The sequence below is a fragment of the Mandrillus leucophaeus genome, unplaced genomic scaffold (assembly GCF_000951045.1).
Source record: "Mandrillus leucophaeus isolate KB7577 unplaced genomic scaffold, Mleu.le_1.0 Scaffold678, whole genome shotgun sequence".
NCBI lineage: Eukaryota > Metazoa > Chordata > Mammalia > Primates > Cercopithecidae > Mandrillus > Mandrillus leucophaeus.
The window spans coordinates 775,607-797,393 of NW_012107341.1; the positions used below are offsets into that span (position 1 = coordinate 775,607).

The 21,787-nt window shown below is 42.6% G+C and overlaps 1 protein-coding gene across 8 annotated transcripts in view; it reads left to right on the forward strand.

The window, feature by feature from the left end:
* The window catches only part of DDC (dopa decarboxylase (aromatic L-amino acid decarboxylase)), a 114,454-nt gene that overhangs the window by 66,636 nt on the left and 26,031 nt on the right, over window positions 1-21,787 (forward strand). For 7 of the 8 annotated variants that reach the window (XM_012002095.1, XM_012002096.1, XM_012002094.1 and 4 more), the window contains 3 exons: window positions 3,130-3,196; window positions 7,956-8,050; window positions 11,832-11,899. In XM_012002095.1, the coding sequence (XP_011857485.1) occupies window positions 3,130-3,196; window positions 7,956-8,050; window positions 11,832-11,899 (230 nt within the window). Of the gene's footprint in view, window positions 1-3,129; window positions 3,197-7,955; window positions 8,051-11,831; window positions 11,900-13,880; window positions 14,251-21,787 lie in introns of those variants that run through there. The other variant, XM_012002101.1, reaches the window with a different exon arrangement.

The window sequence follows — 21,787 nt, forward strand, 5'->3', positions numbered from 1 at the left end:
TGGATCACCTGAGGTCAGAAGTTAGAGACCAGCCTGGCCAACATGGTGAAACCCTGTCTCTACTAAAAATACAAAAAATTAGCTGGGTGTGGTGCCTGTAATCCCAGCTACTCAGGAGACTGAGGCAGGAGAATCACTTAAACCCGGGAGGTAGAGGTTGCAGTGAGCTGAGATAAGAGTCCATCTCAAAAAAAAAAAGAAAAAGTTATTGCCTTTACTTTAGTGTTTAACTGAAGAAAGTCAGGTGAAACAGAATGAATTGCCAAACTAGAGATATGTCATTTCTAAGATATGACTCTGGGAGTTGAGAAAATAAGTTTCAAGCAATATTAATATTGTTAAGTCATTCTTTGTTTTTTCGCTATTCTCTTAAGGACAAAGATAAGGCATTCTAAGACTCTCATGCTCTACCAACTGAGTAGCCAGGTGTCTTAGACAAAGTGCTTTAACATTCAATTATATGTCAAGATGAAATTGCAAGTAGCAGAGAAAAACAACACACTGACTTCAGTTCCCACTAAATGACTCATCTTGCCAAAATGAAACGAATGTGGAGAATTCTTGATGCTTAACATGAGGAGGGCACATCCAGAGGTTAAGAAAGGAGGCTGACAGCACCAGGAGAAACATTAAGGTATGCAAGATGTTAGCCCGTTGGCACCTGATAGACCGGGCAGGTCTGTAAGTGCAATATGTTGCATTGTAGGTAAGAAAAATAAAGCCCAGCCAGGTGCCAATGTGACATGGAGTTGGGCCTCCAATCCAGGGCTCTGTGCCCCACATACGTAGTTTAACTATCTGTATTCACTGTGCCTTTTTCCTATCTGTGCTTCTGATGCTGTGACACCTTTGGGTCTTGCTGACCCTGGAGGGTCTGCGCTTCTCAGGGAGACGGGGTTCCTAGAGCTCTTAAAAGACTCACTTGCAAGTTCACCTTTCAAATGCAAAATCATCAGTACAGAGCCCCTACCCCACCACCTCCCCTGTGGGGCTCTCACACTCTGGGCCACTATCCTCCTGCCCTGAACACTTAAGGCCTAGGTACCAGACAGCTAGGGACAGTCCCTGCTCCAAATGTGACCTGGAACAGACCAAATGCGACCCCAGAGCCCACTGAAATTATTCAAACCAACTGATCCTAATCCTGCTCACCCTTGCCCTGCCTGGTTCTTCCTGTGGAAACCACAACACAGGCTCTCGCTGCTGTTTTTCCTCCATCCCTCTGCTGCCCAACCCACCCTGATGCTTCCCCATATCCCCCTCCCCTTGGGGACTGTGAGGAACAAGCTGTTTTTAATGGCAGTCGTCTCCTGACTTGTTGGACTCACCATCCTGAACAAGAAGAAAGCCTACATTTAAACAGACTGCCCCTGCTGTGCCCAAAGGTAGCCCATTGGGGGACTGACTCCCTTGGGCATAGCTCAATGACACAGAGAGCCCTTCCAGAGTCCAGCCAGGACCTGCTTTGGGCCCACACCCCAGGATTTGGCATGGAAAACTTTGGTCCCTGAGCAGTCATCGCTCTGTCTGAGAAGTACCTTGTCCAGACCAACCACCTGTGAGAGAAGCAGGGCAAGGCCGTTGAGATGAACATTCCACAGGCTAACTCCATGCTACCTGGGCATGAACACTTTGTCTCTCTAAGAGGAAAAGTTGGTTTCCAGGTGAAAAGCAAGCAGTCATAGGTGAAATGGAACCAGAAAGGTCTCCAACTGGGGTTCTCACATACAAGTTTCTGACGTCTCTGTTTTTATCCTCAGGACACACGGCATTGCTAAGACTTTACAGGGGGCTCAATCAAGGTCACACAAATTTAATTCTATTCCACACTTTTGTCGCATCTGAAGAGAAATTTCATTATCTAGACTACATGACATCCATAAATCAATTAGGCCCTTTGGTTTTGTAAACATAATGTGCGTTTCGATCCATTGGAGAGAGCTGTTTGAACTCAGCAATAGGTTTCAGCATCTATGCAATGTCCAGCAACGTGCAAATGCTCAGCCCAACACAAAACAATGAGACAGGGTCCCTGGTTTTGGGAGCACCATGGGTCTGGAGGGAGAGACAGACACGTGTGTGGGTACAACACAATCAGGCTGTGCCAGTGCGATCGTGACACCACAAGGTCCTCAGAGGTCGGGAGAGGCCACAGTGACTCCTAGCCTGCATTTTCTGAGTTGTGTGACTGACAGCACTCAATGCTTTCTCAGAACATCCCTTTTAAAATTATTTTCAATGTCAGCAGTGTTTTCTCATGACCTCCTGAGGGTTCAATTAATCTTTGGGAGCAGTATCATTCAGAAGGAGAAAGGCAGAGGATTAAAGCTGGTAAATGATACTCTTGCTCAAAATCCTAGTGTGACTCTTAACTGATGCCAAAGGCTGTTCTGAAAGAAGCATTCCACGAGCGCCTTGGGCAATCTGGGCCCTGCTGGAGGGAGCCTCATCTCTACTGCGCTTGCTCTGCTCTGTGCATTGCACATGTGTGTATGCACACGCACACATGCACACACACACACAGACACACACACATACCCCAAACTAGGAAAAAACCCAGGCTTCTGCTCCATAGTAGTAACTATGTTCTTACTTTCTCTATATGTGTATATATATACACACACATATAGAGAGAGAAAATAAAATAAATATGCTTGTGTATATTTTAATTATAATTTAATTAGATTATAATTAAATTAAAATGCATATATGAATATAAGAACATAGTTACACTAATGTTACATAGAATGTTAATTAAAATTTAACTAAAATATACACACATACATATATATGTATATTTAATAAGGTAGAATGTAGGTATCATTGTTCAGATGCTAGAATGCTTCATTTCTGCCCCAAGGCACCCTGGAAAAAATCTTTTGCAACTTCCCGGTTTCTAACCTCAGAGCTTAGTTTTCTGTCTGCAAATCTGTTTCTCTAAACCTGCTGTGATGCTTTCACCCAAAGATTCAATGTGTATCCATGGCCTTATGTTTCCATGTAGCAGACATTCATTGGGATCTCGGCTCATGGCCTTGGGTTGGACCATGGGGCAATGGTTGCTTGTGTGGAGGTTACAGCAGTGACTGGAGCTGGGGGATAAAAGGTTGTCTGCTTTTTACCCTCTAGGTGGTTGCCACCCTGGGGACCACAACGTGCTGCTCCTTTGACAATCTCTTAGAAGTCGGTCCTATCTGTAAGTATCTGATTCCATTTTCTTTTTGGAAAATGTTCTCTGTATACGGGGAATTTAGCAAACCTTCTTCGTCGATCTCTTTCTTGTCACTAACTTCATATTGCGATGGTTTGCCCAGCTCTTCTCGTATTTGCAATAATAACACAAACCTCATTAGCGTGAACTCCATAAACTCAGAATTTGGGCGAATTAGAAAAAGCTGGGCTTAGGTCTACCAACACACTATTTGTAAGAAAAAATATTCCAAGCAATATAAAAGTTATGTAAAATTGCAGGCTCTGTTGGCTCTGTTGAGGAGAATAAACTCTTCAAAATCTTAGAGTAACCACCCTCATATGTGGGCCATGCATACACCTTATTCGAGAATCGTCCACGCTTGAATTTAATTATTTGGTATAACCCTTTTTCACCTTTTTTGGAATTACTAAATGCAGTTAAGAAAATTGCAGAAGATAGTTTAGCAAATCAACACAATGAAACTGGATTTTGCCAAGGAATAATCTGTGCTTCAGATGTTTTCCTGGGTCACTCTCACCTCCTCCCTCCCTCATTCAGAGATCTTAGGTTTTCTCATTGAGACTAGGATGCTGTGTTTTCAAAAGGTGAACGTGAATGAGCAACTCTGTTTCTAGAGTTTCACCTTTGACATGTAGCTCTGGGAACTCAGCAGGCCTTGAAGCTGCTTCTGTGGACAGAAGAACCCTCGTAGGGCAGGGACACTGGCTCAGGGGCTCCGCCTGTATCTGTCCCTCTGAGATGGGAATGTTCTGACCGCTTGGCTGTGAGTGGAGCTGCCCAAGTGGGGCCTTCAGACCACATACCGGTGGCCTGTGCCAGATCCCACGCCAGCTACCAGGGATTTGGCTTCATCCTTGGTCTGCATAAGCCAAGCACAGTTCTCACCTCTCCTAACCCAAGAGTCACCCATGGTCCATACTCAGAGGAGTGGACCCTCCTCTCCTGGGCGTTGGCCTCCCCTCTTGGGGTCAGCAGCTGGGGAAGGCTGGTGCTCAAGGTGCAGGTGCCCTTGTGTGAGCTGGACATGGAATTGGTGACAAGGAAGCTAGGGTCCAGCCCAGGACCCACCCCTGAATCTTACATTCTGAGCTTCATTTATGCTCTCTGTAAAGTGAAGAGAAAAGCCCCACTTGGGCTCATAAAATAACAATATTTCCCCCCAGGATTACTCAGAGAATGAATTAATGCAGGGAAAATGCACCATCCCAAAGGTGGAGTGCATTGCTGCACAGCAAGGAAGGCAGTGCTGGGAACTACTGGGAGGTGGGTGGCAGAGACTTACCCACTCTCACGGGGTTTTGCTCCACCGTGTATGCTGTGTGGCGCACAGCTGTAAGAACAACTGGCTGGAAGTGGTCGTGCACAGCCCCGGGCTGGGGAGAAGGGATAGAGCTGGCTGACTCAGGACTGCAGCCACAGCGCTGGCCTCATCAGCTACAAGCCTTCATCAGCTCAGCCAAGCAACGTGGAGTCCTCTGACTCAGATGTCAGGCTAAGAACTGAATGTCCTGGCCAGTAGCCGGCTGATGTAATTCCCCAGGGCTATCGGATTTAAAGGGCTGAGGTCTTCTGCCGGACAGAGCCCACACGGCCTGCTGTCCCCTGGGCCCAATGCAGGCTGCCCGCTGGACCATGGAGATGACAGCCAGCGTGTGTCACCTGCCAGTCACAGTCCCCTGGATGGATCCAGCTCAGGCCTTCTTGCTGTCTCGGGGCCCCCTCTTCTTCTCAGAGGCTGAAAGCTGTGGACAGAGCTTGATTTATGATTTGTTTGGTTTGAAACACTGAGGTTGCTTTTGGGGTTGTGCAGAAGGAGCTGACATGGGTAAATGCCAAAACCCTTTCATTCATTGGCAGAATGCATAGGGGAGGTCAGTTTTGACAATTCCTTTTTTTCCTTTTTTCTTTTTCTTTTTTCTTTTTTGAGATGGAGTCTTCCTCTGTGGCCCAGGCTGGAGTGCAGTGGCGCAATCTCAACTCACTGCAACATCTGCCTCCTGGGTTCAAGTGATTCTCCTGCCACAGTTTTCCAGGTAGCTGGGATCACAGGCACACACCATCACGCCTGGCTAATTTTTATATTTTTATTAGAGATGGGGTTTCACCACATTGGCTAGGCTGGTCTCAAACTCCTGACCTCAGGTTATGTGCCTGCCTCAGCCTACCAGAGTGATGGAATTACAGGCATGAGCCACTGTGTCCAGCCAACAATTCCATTTTTATTGATAGTGGTATATTACTAACTGTTGGTAGTACCTTAACAATTAAGCCAGCACCTTTTTACCTACTTTCCCTCTCCTGTCCTATCACCAGATATTTAGCATTATCCAACTCCAAGTGGGACTGTTCCAAGAGCCTGAGCTGACCTTATTCTATAGTATGATTGGAATAATCTAACATAATTCAGATAAGTTATTCACCCACCATCATTTGACAAAGAAAACAAATCAGAAGATGGTTTTCTTCCAATTGCTGCCTTTGGAAAGACATTTTCTTTTTATTGCATGTGAAATGATTTGCCAGTGAGGGTGTTCAGATTGGTCTACTTGGATGGATCAGTTATCTGGCAGGTTTTACTGAGAAGAAGATGAGATACAAAAAGTGGATAGCTGAAGTCAGTTAGGTTGCTGGTGGGGAAGTGGGGAAACTGAGGATGAGGGTATGGGCTGAGTTGGGGAGGCCATCTCAAGGAGTGAGGAAGGGAATAGCACAGGGCAGGCAGCCAAAGCTGCATCCTGAGGTGCCAGCATAACTGGAGGAGGATGTGCAGCTGGAGGGGCAGCCAGGTCTGCCTCAAGTTCCCAGGAAGTCTCACAAGGAAAGAGTCACTGGCAGCAGGAAGCTGGAGGGGTGTGAGACTGTCCCTTCCCTCCCCACTGAGGCAGCCTTGCCTCGGGGCTAGGTGTGCCTCTGGTGCATGCAACTGCTCAAGCTCTGGCTGAGGTCTCTGTGTCTGCCTGGTTCCTAGATGGGCCGTGCTATGCAGTGTGTGCTGTTAGCGGATCACATATGAGACGCAGAATGCAGAGGCATGCCCACAGCTCCATGCATCCCTATGGAAACCAGAGAAGCCCTCCAGAGTCCACTTCCCTTGGGGGTCTGTAAGTTCCCTTCTGCAGGAGTTGTAGGCCAACTGCAAGCTTAGAGGGAACACAGTCCTCCACAAAGTCACTGCTGATAAAAGACGTAAGGCATTTCAAAGCTTTGACTCAGTCTGCTCATCAGGATAAAAGCCCTTGGTTGGATCAAGGTCAAGTGTGTCCTGCGAACATGGATATCCACCCCAGGGCATGGGAGGCCAAAGGTCACAGAGCAGGGTAGACCTGAACCGAGGCTTAGGGGCTCATCACCTCCCCCAGAATCAGTCTCACCTGGTGCTTGCATAACCCCAGATGGATGCAGCAGTGAGCCAGGAAGAGCACAAGGCCTTAGGATTTACAGAGTTTCTCCTTGAGGAGTCACTCAGTAATCATGGGATATCCATCCCTGTAGCTCAGATCAGCGGTAAGGTTGAGAAGAACCTCAGATCCCATCATAAGATAGGTGTAAATTTGAAGCTTGCTGTAGTCTGAACGTTTGTGTCCACCCCAAAGTCCATTTGTTGGAATCCTAATCTAAGGTGATGGTACTGGAGGTGGGGCCTTCCAGTGGCCATGAGGTCACCACGGTGGAGCCCTCCTGATTGGGACTGTGACTAATTAGTGCCCCTGAGAGTCTCACGCCTCACTGCACAATGAGCACTGTGGATGGTGAGTGAACAATGAATCCATGGATCCCTACCTGTCAGGGTCAGGTGCTGACCCTGACACCTACCCCACGGTGCCCTGACACTGGTATCCACCCTGTGAGGCTAGGGTGGCTGGCGCCCTCTCTGCAGACTTTCATCCTTCAACTCTTACTCTCCTGGCTGCCTACGGCTGAGAGGCAGCAACCATGGAAGTCACATTTATTTCTCCCCTGCTCAGTGCTGGGGTCCTGGCAGGCACATTGTAAATATTCCCTCGTACTGTTTCATCTCCATCTTCCTGGGAGGAGAGTGAGGCTTGGAGAAGTAGATAGGGCCCCTTGGCTGGGGAACCGCTGGAAGCGGGAGTTGAGCCCAGATCTGTCAAAACTGAGGGAGCATGCTACACCTGTGGCTCTCCCAGCTCCTGAATGAGGCAGCCCCTGCCCACAAGGACAAGGCTGCTATGTATGGTTGGAAAACAGAAACCCTGTTCATGAAGGGAGCAGGGGGTGGTCTAAGATGGTGTAAAATAAAGAACTTCACCTGGTGGTGGGGATGGAGTGGGGCAGGTAGAGGTCAGCGTGGACTGTGTGCAGAACCCCCTCGGGTGATGTTTGGGGGAGGACTTGAGAATGGATTAGCAAAGGGAACCGGGGAGGGAATTCCAGGTGGATAGAAAGGGTGGTGTCGCTGGAGAGAAATGCAGGTGAGTAACATGAGGCTGTCACACGATGGTCCCTCGGAGTTACACTTAGCCGCCAGGGTCAGGAGAGAAAACCAAGGGGTGCAGCTGCCTCCATTGTCCCTGGTGTGTGTCTGGGACCAGGAGCACACACACTGCCCTCAGCTTTCGAGCCTTCAAATGAGGGGGCCTTTTGGGGATTCAGCCATTAGTTCAGCAAATACCGTTGGCATGCTCCACGCAAGAAGGGTGCTCAGACAGGGCGAGGTCAGCTGGCAGGCTCCATGGTGAGGCATCCGTCTGGGGACTCACGAGTTGCTTCTGGACTTTAGGCAACAAGGAAGACATGTGGCTGCACGTCGATGCGGCCTACGCAGGCAGTGCATTCATCTGCCCTGAGTTCCGGCACCTTCTGAATGGAGTGGAGGTAGGTGCGCCCTTCGCTCTCCCCAAGGCTGTTTTCACAGCGCTCTGTTATTGACCTCTCCCTTCATGAGGAGCTGACATCCAATTTCTCGCTATGGCGGTTTGTTTTAGCCAGTTATGTTTGAACCAATTCCCACTTCCTCAGAACAGGGGCTGAGAGCCTTCCCCAGTCATACAGCCTGTCCTCCTGAAATACTCCTGACACTTACAGTTCCATTTCAATCTACACAAATCCCAAACAGAAAGGATAGATGTTAGCTTATAAGACTGTGGGAAAGTAGGAATAAAATAAAAACTTAATGCACTTAAACTCAAAAGAGTAATTTAAAATACCAACCCGCAATTCCATACAATCTGGTTCAATATGACAGTCATGTTCTGCCCACACATCTGAACATGGTGTTCACTTTAACCAGTATTGAACGGGAAGCTACCAATGCATTTAAATGCCCCTAGGCAGTCTTCTGGAAATTGTAAAGCATGGTCTTTAATGCTAAGTGAAACGCCTGCTTCTTTCGAGAAGTAGCAGTCAAAATTATTGACCAATACTCTGCTTCTCCAAAAAGCAACAGAATGTAAATTGGTACAGACTTAACACAAAGAAATGACCTTATTGATATACTGTGGTGTGTTATTTCAGACTCAGTGGGATTTCATTTTGGTGGTGGCTCATAGGGTAGGAAGTCTCTCCTCCCCAAGAACTCAGCTTTGAATGCCATAGAGGGTCCTCAGAGGCAGTCTTTGGCAGTGTGTCCATGAGAAGGAGGTAGCAAAGCAGGGGAGCTGTGGCCCTGGCCAAGAAAGAAATGCTTTCTGCCAAGGGGCAGGAGGTGTCGTGAGACCTCACCCATGTGTGACGGAGGATGAAGGGCACAGTTCTCTGCATTAGACTCCTTTGTTTGAATCCTAGATTTATCCTTAGGACTAGCTGTGTACCCTTGGGTGAGTTAGATATCCTCCCTATGCCCCATAAAATAGATATCATAAGAATACATCCCGTGTGGGATTGTCGTCAGGGGTAGATGAGTTAATCATGTTTCAAGGGCTTAAAAACAGTGCCTGGCAGACAGTAAATACTAAACTTGCATTAGGTGCTTTTGTTATTTTCTACCATATGTTAGAAAAGCTTTCCCTTGACACCTTCCTCTGCTTGCATGTCAGACTTGCTAATCAATATTCTAATTACAACTTTGAATTCTCATAATGCTGTAATACCAGAAAAATGGGTACCAGAGGTATAGAATACAAATGGCCCCATCTTTGGAAAGAATAATCCTCTTACTACTAATGAATGAAGTAGTATTCTGGTTTATGTCTCCATCACATTCATTTGCTCATTCATTCAATAATTACTTGTTGAGTACTTAATACAACCTAGGACTTAGATGATGGATCTTTGCGGGTAAATGGAGCTTCCAAAGACCTATGTAAGTATTGGGGAGAGGGTATAGTATATGAGAAGTTCTTATAATGTGATGCCAGTACCCAGCTGATATAGTTCATTGCCGGTAGCTAGTTTGGTGGGTGTTTGGTGCTGGGAAGTGAAGAATAAATCTCTGTATCATATAAATGCACGGTATTAGGGAGATAATCTCCATTATTTGAAATATCTTTCCTGGGACAGTTTCAAGGGAGGAAGGGCTAAACGATCCTCTGGGATTTATGCGCCCTCCCCAAGGCTGGCCTGAGCTCGATGCTCTTTTCTAACTCTGGGTATCGGGTTTAGGGCTCATGATCTTTTCCTACCACTGCTCTTCTCTTCCCCATGAACTGACAACTTGAGGTTTCATCTTTCATAGAAGGGTGCCTCATTGTCAGAGCACTGCAGCAATGGGCATTCCAGCCAGACCCTATCAGCAGCAGACAGGATTTCATGCTCTACAATGAGTCATTACCATTTTCCCTGCATTATTGCTCCTTTCCGTGCCCAGCTGAGGGCTGCGCGTCTCAGTGGGGCAGATAAGGAGGCTGCAATATCCTGTTGTGGCCCTGCCCTTGGAGATAAGAACCTTTCTCTCCATCGGCAGAAGGAAAATATCACTGCTGGGTAATGAGAGAAGTTTAAACAGATCAGCCCCATAGGAGGGAACTCATAAAACTCCTAGCAAACAGAGCCCCTCTTTAACCTTTTGTCTCCTTTTATCAACAAATGAAACTTGCTGTAATTTCCTGTCCCTTTCTCAAAATTACTTTTATTGAAACCTAGAAGGAAATGAATCTGGGTCTCCAGAGCAGGTTGATGTGTAAGGTTATCATCCACCCACCAAATGTCTCCCAGGACGCCCCCCCCCACCAGGCCCCTCAAGCCTCTGCTGCTTCCTTGGTGCACGTCCCTGGAACCAAGTAGACAGGAGGTGCCCTAGGGCCTTGGGAAGACTGAAAAGTTTCCCAGTAGGAGAGTCGGCCAGACTGGGGCCTCACTGCAGCAGCCACCTTTATTTCGGTATCAATTATGAATCTAGCCCCACGGCCAAATCCCTGGCCATTAAGGTGGACCCTGTTCCTATTCACCAGTCAGATGATAAACCAGGACATGCATTTGAAAAACCAGGACATGCATTTGAAAAAGAAAGCACCGTTTATGACAGCTCAGTGAAAACGCAGAGTGTCCTCCTCTACCACTCTTGGTGGTTGATATCTCTTATTTTCTCCTTGAAAATAGGGTAGCCCCTAACACTGATGCACGCAGCCGGAGCCGGTTGTTCACATTTGTTACCCAGGATCTTCCAGCCAGGGAGTCTGTAGCTGTTAGGAATACAATGAACTTGAGTATTGTCTTTAAAAATAAAGGAGCTGGTCGGGTGCAGTCGCTCACACCTGTAATCCCAGTACTTTTGGAGGCTGAGGCAAGAGGATGGCTTAAGCCCAGGAGTTTGAGATCAGCCTGGGCAACATATTGAGACACCCTGTCTCTACAAACAAAATTTTAAAAATTAGCTGTGTGTGGTGGCACATGCCTGTAGTCCTAACTACTTAGGAAGCTAAGGCAGGAGGATCGCTTGGGCTTGGGAGGTTGTGGCTGCAGTGAGCCATGTTCATGCCACTGGACTCCAGCCTGGGCAACAAAGTAAGATCCTGTCACTCAAAAAAAAAAAAAAAAGAGAGAGAGAGAGAGAGAAACATTTAGGTAAATGGGGAGAATTATTGATATGTTACAGCAATGCTGGCAAAGGAACACATCAATTAAATGAAAACTGGGTTTATCCCTACCTACTGTAGAGTAGTTATAAAATTTCCTCTTTCCCACTGTTTATCACGACACTTGTAGTCTGAGAACTTTGCTAGCTCAGCACGTGGAAGGAACATCAGGCATAAAGTATTTCACATGCCAAATCAGTACAATTCCTGTACATTGTACTTGTGAAGGACAATTCCGATTTTTCCAAATATTCCAGTAATTTAAAATATAACATGGATACATTTTATGTCACATTAGATTATGTAAATTTGAAAGTGCTTTTCATTTGGAAATATAAACTTTTAATTTTAAAATTCTTGTTCCATTTTATGGGGGTACAGTCTAGATATAGCAAAACATACAAATCAACTCTAAATACATATACCCCCATGTACTTACCACTCAGATCGAGTAGAACAATTCCAGCACTTCAGAAGACTCCCCTGCCCACTGCAAGTTACTACTCCCCTGGGAAACCTTACCTGGCCTCTATCACTATGGATTAGTCGTGCCATAAACTTATATTATCATGTATGGGGTCTTCTTTATAATTAAACATTTATAAGGAAATCGTTTTCTTTTTCTTATTCTTGTTCTTTGGCAGTTCGCAGATTCATTCAACTTTAATCCCCACAAATGGCTATTGGTGAATTTTGACTGCTCTGCCATGTGGTAAGTTTCCCTGCTCACAGATGTCAGTTGCCTGTCCCCACTGCTCTTCCGAGGTGATGGTGCATTTGAAAGAAGCTGGCAGGGAAGATGCCAGAGCCAAAGGGGTGCAATAGTCACTTAGCTCACTGCTTGCTGCCATTTCTGAACCCTTGATGGAATGATTGCTAATTCTTAGCCTCGCTGGAAACTTTTATCTAGGGAATATCATTGCAACATACTGGCATAAGAAATGAGAAGCCTAAAAAAGACAATCTGTAATTTGATTTATCCAGCATTAACAGAAAACAAATGCAAGTACACACTTCTAATTCAGTAGCTTCTGTGTTTTCATTCTTAGATTTGTAACCAGTCTTAGCCTAATGCTAAGTTCAAGCAATCTGAGTTCAAATGCTTAAAAGTATTTGCCAAGGCCGGGTGTGGTGGCTCATGCCTGTAATCCCAGCACCTTGGGAGGCTGAGGCGAGTGGATCACCTGAGGTCAGGAGTTCGAGACCAGCCGGGCCAACATGGTGAAACCCCCGTGTCTACTAAAAATACAAAAAATTAGCTGGGCGTGGTAGTGCACGCCTGTAATCCCAGCTACTCAGGAGGCTGAGGCAGGAGAATCGCTTGAACCTGGGAGGCAGAGGTTGCAGTGAGCCGAGATGCCACTGCACTCCAGCCTTGGCGACAGAACAAGACTCTGTCTTAAAAAAAAAAAAAAAAGTATTTGTGAAGGAAAAATAATAGTAACCATGTTTCCTAAGAATTTCCCTGGAAATTCTTAAAAACAGCACGATAATACCTTGGTGATATTTAGAATAAGAAAAAGAACTAAAGCATTAAAGTGGGTGATATTACACCACCTACACAATGTTTAAAGAATAATGATGATGGGCAGTGGTACAGGGACACTAGAAACTGGCTTCTGTACCTTTTTAATGTAAGAAGTTGATTGATTGATCATAGGGCCAGGAGGATTTGCATGAATTTTGTACAGTATGCAAAATTTTCCAAATTTTCAGAAGGCTTTGTAAAATTGTTCAGTATGTAATTAAGTAAATAACTTTTCACTTTCCTCCTAAGCATGAGGAAAGCAGCTTTTATACAAAACAACTAATGTCAGCTCTCGAGGTCACCAAAATATCCGTTTGCCCTTTCTCTTTTCTTTCTTTCTTTCTTTCTTTTTTAAAGGCAAACCACATTTCTAGTCCTTTACTTGTATACAAATCAATTTTTTTTGGTCAGTCTTTTCACCCAAACTTCTGCTATATAATTTTAAGACCAGTTGGTGTGTGGGCATTTCAGACTTAATTTTGTCTGAAATAAGTATTTATGAAAGCCATGGTTGTTATGAATGTGAGTATTCTTTTGTATTCTTGTGGTTGTGTTTTTCTCTTTCACCCAAGGTGGAACACAGTGAGGACAGTTTGCACCGTGTGCCAGAGGTCTCTTTATTCGAGGGGTAATTTTGATTGACATGTAAATCCGCTCTGCTGAGGTTTTTGGTCAGTGGGGAAAATTCTCGAAGGGAGCTGGAGTTGGGAGGGACCAGGCAGAGCATCTGCAGGCTCTGGCGGGAACAAGTGGCTCTCCCCGGATGCTTTTGTTTTGCAAGGGGCGGGCGTCCTCAGATGCCTTCCACAAAGGAAGCCCTAGAACTACCCTGGAGCAGGGCGAGGGCTGATGGGGCTGTCCGGAAGAGAGGTTCTCATGCACCCTGAGGCTGTCCCCAATGCCTGGATAAAACAGTAATATCAACAAGGCTGTTAGTGACTGCAGATAGGTAAGTCCAGGCTCCCTTCTAAGTCCCTAACCTCTTGTAGCTCTCTGGACTCCCACGACAGCCCTGCGATGGGGGACACAGATATTGCCACACTCTCATTACAGATGAGGAAACTGAAGCGGTCAGGGACCAGAAATATTTTGGGTCCCTAATCTTGGAGGCAAATATTGGCACACGATAAGAAGGAGTGTAATGAATGCAGCATCCTACCCTCAGGTGCAGACAACTAGTGCCTATATTAAGGCTGAGAGAAAAACCTGTTTAGTCAGTGTGGGGGTGAGAAGGAGTCGAGCCTTTCAGGATGTGGAGTGCCTGCTGCAGAGCTGATGCCCCAAGGCTGCCGCAGACGCTACAGAGCTGATGCAAGTGAGCTGGCGGCTATGTGCTCATCTGTCCCAGACAGCTCCTCCCCCGGCACTCGGGGTTCAGTTCAGCCACCAGCCTGTAAGGGGGAAATTTGACGAAGTGGAGGTGACGTAGGGAGGAGACACAGGACACACAGGAATGAGGCCAGGCCATTTGGAAAAGGGAGAGAGGACAGAGGGTGATTAGCCTGGAGAAGGAATTACACGTAAGCCCTAAGACACAAGAGAGGCCTGTGGTGTCTGGAAGTGTGCCACAAGAGAAAGGCGATGGAGTTAGTTCCCATCCTCTGGGGCGGGCGGCAGTGGTGGGGCGGGGTGGTTGCAATACTTGAGGAGATTCTTCCCTTCCTATGGGCTTGAAAGGCTACAGAACACATTTTTAAATTACAATAGCGACTGTGCTGTTTCTCTCCTGAGCCGGTACGTTCTGGACAGAACAGGGGTCAAATCATTTGGTGAGGTGTCGTGTACCTGGAAAAATCAGATCTCTCCTAAACCCAAGGTTTTGTCCCATGACACTATAAAAATGGCATGAATGTTGATGGATGAAGTCTGATTTTTGAAGGATTTGTGTTTTAACACAGAAATTGCTGATCTTTACTGTTTGGGAGCACTGTGCCTGCATTAGTTAGCTAGGGCTGGCTTAACAAAGTACCACAGACAAGTGGCTTAAACAAGAGATGATTTCTTTCAGTCCCAGAGGCCAGAGGTCCGAGATAAAGCCATCAGCAGGCTGGTTTCTTCTGAGGCCTCTCTCCTGGGCTTGCAGATGGCTGTGTTCTCCCTGTCCTCACATGGTCTTCCTTCTGTTTATCTGTGTCAGAATTTCCTCTTCTTATAAGGACACCAGTCACATTGGATTAGGGCCTGTTAACCAAGAAATATCTGAGACAGGTCTCAATCAATTTGGATATTTATTTTGCTAAGGTTAGGGACATTCCTGGAAGAATAAACATGAAATCACAGAAACAGGGTGTGGTCTGTGTCTTTCTCCAAAGATGATTTTGAGGCCATCAGTATTTAAAGGGGAAGGCAGGCTGGAGGGGAAAGAGGGAGGGTAAGGTCACATTACTGAATCCACGTGTTGTGAGAGGAAAGGAGCAGGTAGGGGAATAGTCAATGATGTATTTGTCTTCACGCTCAGTAAATCAGCTCTTTTTATAAGATAAGGTGAGCATAGAGTAGCTGCCCATAGAGATAGTTAACCTTTTATCTGTAGCTTTCTCCTTCGGCACAAAAGGAAAGGTATCTTCTTGCATGAAAGCATCCAGCTTATTTTTTTTTTCCTTTGGCATAGAAAATTGAGGCACCGAGTTTTTATTTTCCATTCACATTTCTCCCCCTCCCCTTTTTAAAAAAGTCTTGCAGAAAATGCATTTTAGAAGAAAATGCTTCTCTAGCCTTGGGTTTTATCTGGCCTCTTGTGATTAAGACAGTTTATTTCTAGAGAGATAAGTCCCACGTTGTTAGGAAAGCCCATTTTTCGCTGGTTGTAGTCTCACGACCCATGAAGAAATAAAATAGGTGGAGGAAGAGAGAGAGAAAAAAACCAAACAAACATAAAGGGAGAACAGTCCTGGAAAACTGATATAAGCCGTGTTACTCTGAAGTCCCTATGTCAGTAGGCAGGTGTGAAAGTGGTTTACGTATATAAATAAGTTCTTGTTATTTTCTTCCAAAGTTGACGTTGTCTAGCTTCAGTTTACAGGGCTTTAAGAAAAGCATAGCTTAATATTTAGTGATTTCAAATCATGATTAAAAAGGCAAAGAAAGAAGGAAAAAAAAAAACCTGACGACATTATTTTGCAGAATTGTAGCCAGGAAAAATTTTAGAATTCAGTCCAAATTGTAGAAAATAATAAAAACGGACAAACATCAGGCAAGGCTAGAATCTAATTACAGATGTACTATAGTTTATTTTGAAACATAATTTTTCTCTTTCCAGTTCCCCAATTTTATTAAATACAAAATTATAACAGGGCTAATTTATTTGTAAAATAAGTTTTAGTTCTATTATGATTGGCTTGATTATTTGAATAAAGTTAAGCAAGAATAATCATTTGCTATATAGGTTTGCTCTCTCGCTCTTTTTGTTTGTTTGTTTTTTTAAATTGGTTTTGTTGGAACCTTTTCATAAATAATCTAAGATTTAGACCTTTTGTTGTTGTTGTTGTTGTTGAGACAGAATCTCCCTCTGTTGTCCAGGCTGAAGTGCAGTGGCATGATCTTGGCTCAGTGGCATGATCTCAGCTTACTGCAACCTCCACCTCCTGGGTTCAAGCAATTCTCCTGCCTCAGCCTCCCGAGCAGCTGGAACTACAGGTGCCCACCACCATGCCTGGCTAATTTTTTGTATTTTTAGTAGAGATAGGATTTCACCATGTTAGCCAGAATGGTCTCAATCTCCTGACCTCATGATCCACCCACCTCATGATATACCCACCTCGGCCTCCCAAAGTGCTGAGATTACAGGCATGAGCCACCACGCCCAGCTGATTTAGACCTTTTTAAAAGCCTCAGTCCCAGCCAAGGATTTTTCTGTGCCTATAGATACCTGTGTGAACTGGTTGAATTCTGAATTCTTCTTCTTTCAAGGTCCCAGGAAAACTTAAGGTCCCTAGCCCTGTTAGAAAGTGACATTTTTTACTTACCACAGGTCAGGACCCTGTAAAGGACAAGGTATGGGGCCAGTTTTTCTAAGGGGCTTTTATTAGCTTTGTAGGTCACCCTTATTTTCTCAAGGCAATCTGAAAATGTCATTCCAATCAAAGCCTTGGTAAAATAACCAGTGACAGAACAGGACCACACACCGGTCATTATAAAATAAGTCATTCGTTTAGCCAAAGTGATAACTCAAAGATTTCACAAAAAAGGGAAACACCTTTATTCTTTGAGAGAAGAGACTTGCTTTCCTAAACAATAAACTCTAATAAAGACAGTATCAGGCTAATTAAACTTGTCTCTCAAATTTTATAAACAAATCTTTTAAATTTTAATCATCTTAACCAAAATTTATAATCTCCATAAATCTTTCTATAACCTTTTATAATTTTTTAATTAAAGAATGGGTTAATGTCCCAAGAAAACCTTGTTAATCTGGCATACGGACACAGATGCTGGTCTTGCATCAGTGTGCCTTTGATATTAGTGTGCCTTTGATATTGATGTGCCTTTGATATTAGTGTTTAATTTATAGAGAAACTAAACTAATTTTCTCTCTCAAGATCAGCTCTTTCAATCTTATGGTCCACCTCTTCTGTGATAGTCCCTGGGCCTAGAAGGGTTGAATAGTTTTAATTTCTGACCCTGTGTCTCATGAACACAGTTTATTTTGATTGTCATTTTCTCCTCAGTCTGAAGATGAGGCTTTTTAACTGTTGTCAGTGTTTAAGATTTAACTGGACTTGGTGTCTTTTTTAGATCCAGGAGTCAAAGTCCGGTAACAGTACAATGACTTTAGAAGCAATACATGAAGTTATGCGGATGTAATAACCTTAATTTTTTAAATCTCAGTTTTCGTAGAACTCTAGTTAGACATAGGAAGAGTGCATTCTGTGTCATAAGTGAAAGTTTTCTATTTCATAGAAGAATTTAGAGAATAATATAGGAAGAAAGCATTTGCTTTAGGCTGGGTGTGGTGGCTCATGCCTGTAATCCCAGCATTTTGGGAGGCCAAGGTGGGAAGATCACGTGAGATCAGGACTTTGAGACCAGCCTGGCCAACATGGTGAAACCCCATCTCTACTACAAATACAAAAATTAGCCAGACATGGTGGTGTGTGTCTGTAATCCTGGCTACCCTGGAGGCTGACGCACAAGAATCTCTGGAACCCAGGAAGCAGAGGCTGCAGTGAGCTGAGATGGTGCCACTGCACTCCAGCCTGGGTGACAGAGCAAGACTCCATCTCAAAAACAAATAAACAAACATAGAAAACCATTCACTTTAGATCTTTAAGATGAAATATATTTTTAAATCAGCCTACAACGTCAGTCAGAACCAGAAGGGAAAAAATTAAAGGATCTGATAAAAAGTTGAAAGAGTTACTACCTCAGGCTCTCTTGAAGGGGAGAGAAAGCTGAAAACAGTGAGATGAAATTAAAGTTGAAATTTTGGTTTATGAAAATTAAAATGTCTTATAATTTTATTAAGAATAAATCAGTACCTTAAGAAAATTTAGTTGTTCTAACCAATTTTTTAGTTTATTAGTGTATTTTTAGTATCAAAACCCAATTTCTAGAAAGACTATTATAATTTTTTCTAATTATAGCCAACTCGATCACAAACATTTTTTCATAAATTCTCTTTTTATAAACCTTATTATGACTTATACAAACCATTTACTGAATACTTGGAGTTTCTGTTTTATCCTAAGTACTCTCTTTTTTTAAATAACCAGTGATTTTATTTTAGGACAAAAAAATTATCATACAACATTTTTGTCATGTGGAATTATTTTCCTTTTAATCTTTCTTACATATTTATAACATTTTTTGCATCTCTTTTATTTACTGGTTCCTTTTACCTTGTTTTAGAGTGACCTTTAAATAATCTTTGAATTAGACAAAAATTATTTCTTTTTAATAAGAACACATTGTTTTTTAGAAAAACATTTTCTTATAATTTTTTCTAATTGGAAATGACCCAGACATTTAAGCAATATCTATTATTTTGTTTAATGTAACTTTAGGTTCTAAATTATATGTCAAGTTTTTTTTAAACAAGCATTTGTTCTATTATATTTATCTAATTCATTTTTTAATAGATTACTTATAAAAACTGATGGTCATCATTTAAAGTTATTTCCCTCCTAACCAATTTTATAGCCCGTGAATTTCAGGTGTTTACCAATGTAAAATATTTAAGGTTAAATAAATGTGTTTGTTTTTTCTTTTTGCCAAATAATTCAGGATTAACTGTTTGCTGTTAAACCAACAATATTAAATGCCTTACTTACCAAAAATTACACAAAGATAATTCTCTTTTGGGCTGCATTTATGGCTTTATAACCCTCATTCCAAATATTGACGCCTTATAATATTCAGCAAAGATAAATATAAAACTACTTGACCAATAAATCTAAACAATAATATGTGTTGACAGTTCTTAAGGCTTTCTAATTTTATTTTGCCAATAATTTTAAAGCCAGCTTATTTGTTAAAAATTAATTCAAGTCATGTGAACTTGAAAAGCATTTGGATTATTTACTAAATTTATGAGTTCTCCTTTATTTTTAAGCCAATTTGGTACCTTGTGGCCACAACACATAACAAAACACATGTATATATACATAAACACACCTAAGCACACAGTCATGCAAATAAAGATCCTATAGCTTTTACTTCAGAACTCTAGCCACGATATATCAATACAGACTCATGAGTTTACAAAAAAACGGTTGGATAGAAACAGTGGTTTTTATCTCAATGCCAGTAGAAAGGTCCTCTAAACTAGAGAAATATATTTTCTTAAGTAAAAAACATGTCCTCATGTTTTTTATAAACTTTTCCAAAAATACCTTACTATATACTACTAACCCTAATTCTCAGTCTCAGTGAAAAATCAAGGATTACTTAATTTAATATAATATGACTTTAAGTTTTCAAATTACTGGAGAGAGTTTTGAGACTAAATTTACCAAATTAAACTTACCAAAGATTACTAAAACTATATGAACTGAAAAGCTTCTGAGCTAGTTGCTATTAGTGGGACAGAAACTTAACTTTTCTTTAGGCCAATTAATTAGAACTGTTTCATGTAATTGGTAGTGAAATATTATTTCCACATGACACATACGAATGTATAGACGTAATAGACCCAGACAGAGGCAGATCTTATATATTTAAAATTTTTCATTTGCCTGTTTTCAAAAATGTTCTTTTTCCTACTTTAGACTCTTAAAGTAGTCTGGAGGGAAAGAGGGAGGGTATGGTAATCCACGTGTTGCAAGAGAAAAGGAGCAGGTAGGGAAATAGTTAATTATGTATTCATCTCCCACTCAGTAAAATGGCACTTTACAACAAGATACGATGAACTTAGAGTAGTTACCTGTGGAGACATTTAACCTTTTAGCTGTAGCTCTCTACTTAGGAGCAAAAGGAAAGGCAACTCCTTGCATGACTCAGCTTTGAGCTTAATTTTTCCTTTTGGCAGAGTGAATTGGGGTCCCAGGTTTTTATTTGCCTTTCAAAACCCACACTGGATGACCTCATTTTACTAAATCACCTCTTAAAGGCCTTATCTTCAGTCAGTCACATTCTGAGGTCCTGGGAGTTGAAACTTCAACATACGAATGCAGAGGAAGGGGCACATAATTTGGTCCATAACGGCACTCACAAGAAATCACTAGTTAGAGCCATAAGTCTTATATCTAAGGTTTTAAACCAGATCAGCTTATTTTAAACTCCACAATCTTAATGATCATCTGATTACTGATTTGTTTATTTGATTCGTATGAAAGTTATATTTTCATTTGATCTCACTATACCCAAACACCCACATCCCCGTTTTTTCCTCATTTTTCTTACCACCAAAGAATTTTATTTTTTTCATTCCACAGTGGATAGTCTTCACATTGCCTTGCTGACACAGCGGCCTGTGCTGTATCTCACAGTATGCAAACCAAGAGTGCATGCACGCAAAGCAACCTACGTTTTACAAACACACATACAAGCAAAAGGATGCACATACAACACACTGGGATCATTTCTTATGGATGTAGAAGCTGGAGAATGAGAGCTGTTTTTTGGTGTAAATGAGCCAAAATCAGGGTCACTTTTGTTCAAGCTGTCACTGACTTGGTTTTCACTGTAAACACTGGAAGTAGTCCTGAATTTTAGCCCAGGATATACAGCCTCAGAGCAAAAGACAAGTAGGTGGACCACAGCATCCCTTCCTCTAGACACCGTTACATTAAACTGGCAACCATTGCAAGCACAGCAAGTACAATTCATAATGAATTCATTATTCTGTTCATAAGCTTTTTTGGGGACAATATTATTATCCACTGATCATGCTTGGTCGAGGTTGGCTTCCCCTGCCTGTTTGTGAATGGTGCCTTGTAACATGGAGATGGGGAGTGGGGAGAGTGAGGGCTGAGAATCTCTACTCAGAGGCTTTTTTGCACTGTCCAGATATCATGAAATAAAAATAAATATTTTGACAGTCTAAGAGAAGATAACAGTCATGTGATCTACCTTAACACAATAGAATACAGATAATAAGGACACTTGTAAGAACCAGAATTCACAAAAGGATAAATATTCCTTTAGATTCCTAAGAATTTAAGCAAAAAAATCCTAAGTGGTGAATTTTTAAAGTGTCTTTTAAAATTTCACTAATTCAGTAAACAACACATAAATGGATTTTTTAAATTGCTTTCACTAGTTTCTTTGTATTCTTTAAAATTAGAAGTGTTTCTCTTTTGTTTAATTAAATTGTACCAAAGATTAGTCCATAATTTAACATAAACACTTTGGTTGTACTCTTTAAATACTGAAATAGACAAAATAATTGAAGTTTCTGAAACTGACAATCATTATAAGCATAGTAAATATGTTTTATAATGAATTCATTATTCTATTCATAAGCCTTTATTCTCCATTTGGTATTTTAAATCTTTTATCTGTAAGTGTGAGCCATTCTGTCCAGAGCTTATTGCCTGTTTAATGTCAGATCTCCAAAGAAAGACTCAAATTCCATACACACGAAAGGCATATATTATCCACATTTGAAAGATGGCCTGTTTTTTTTCCAAAGTG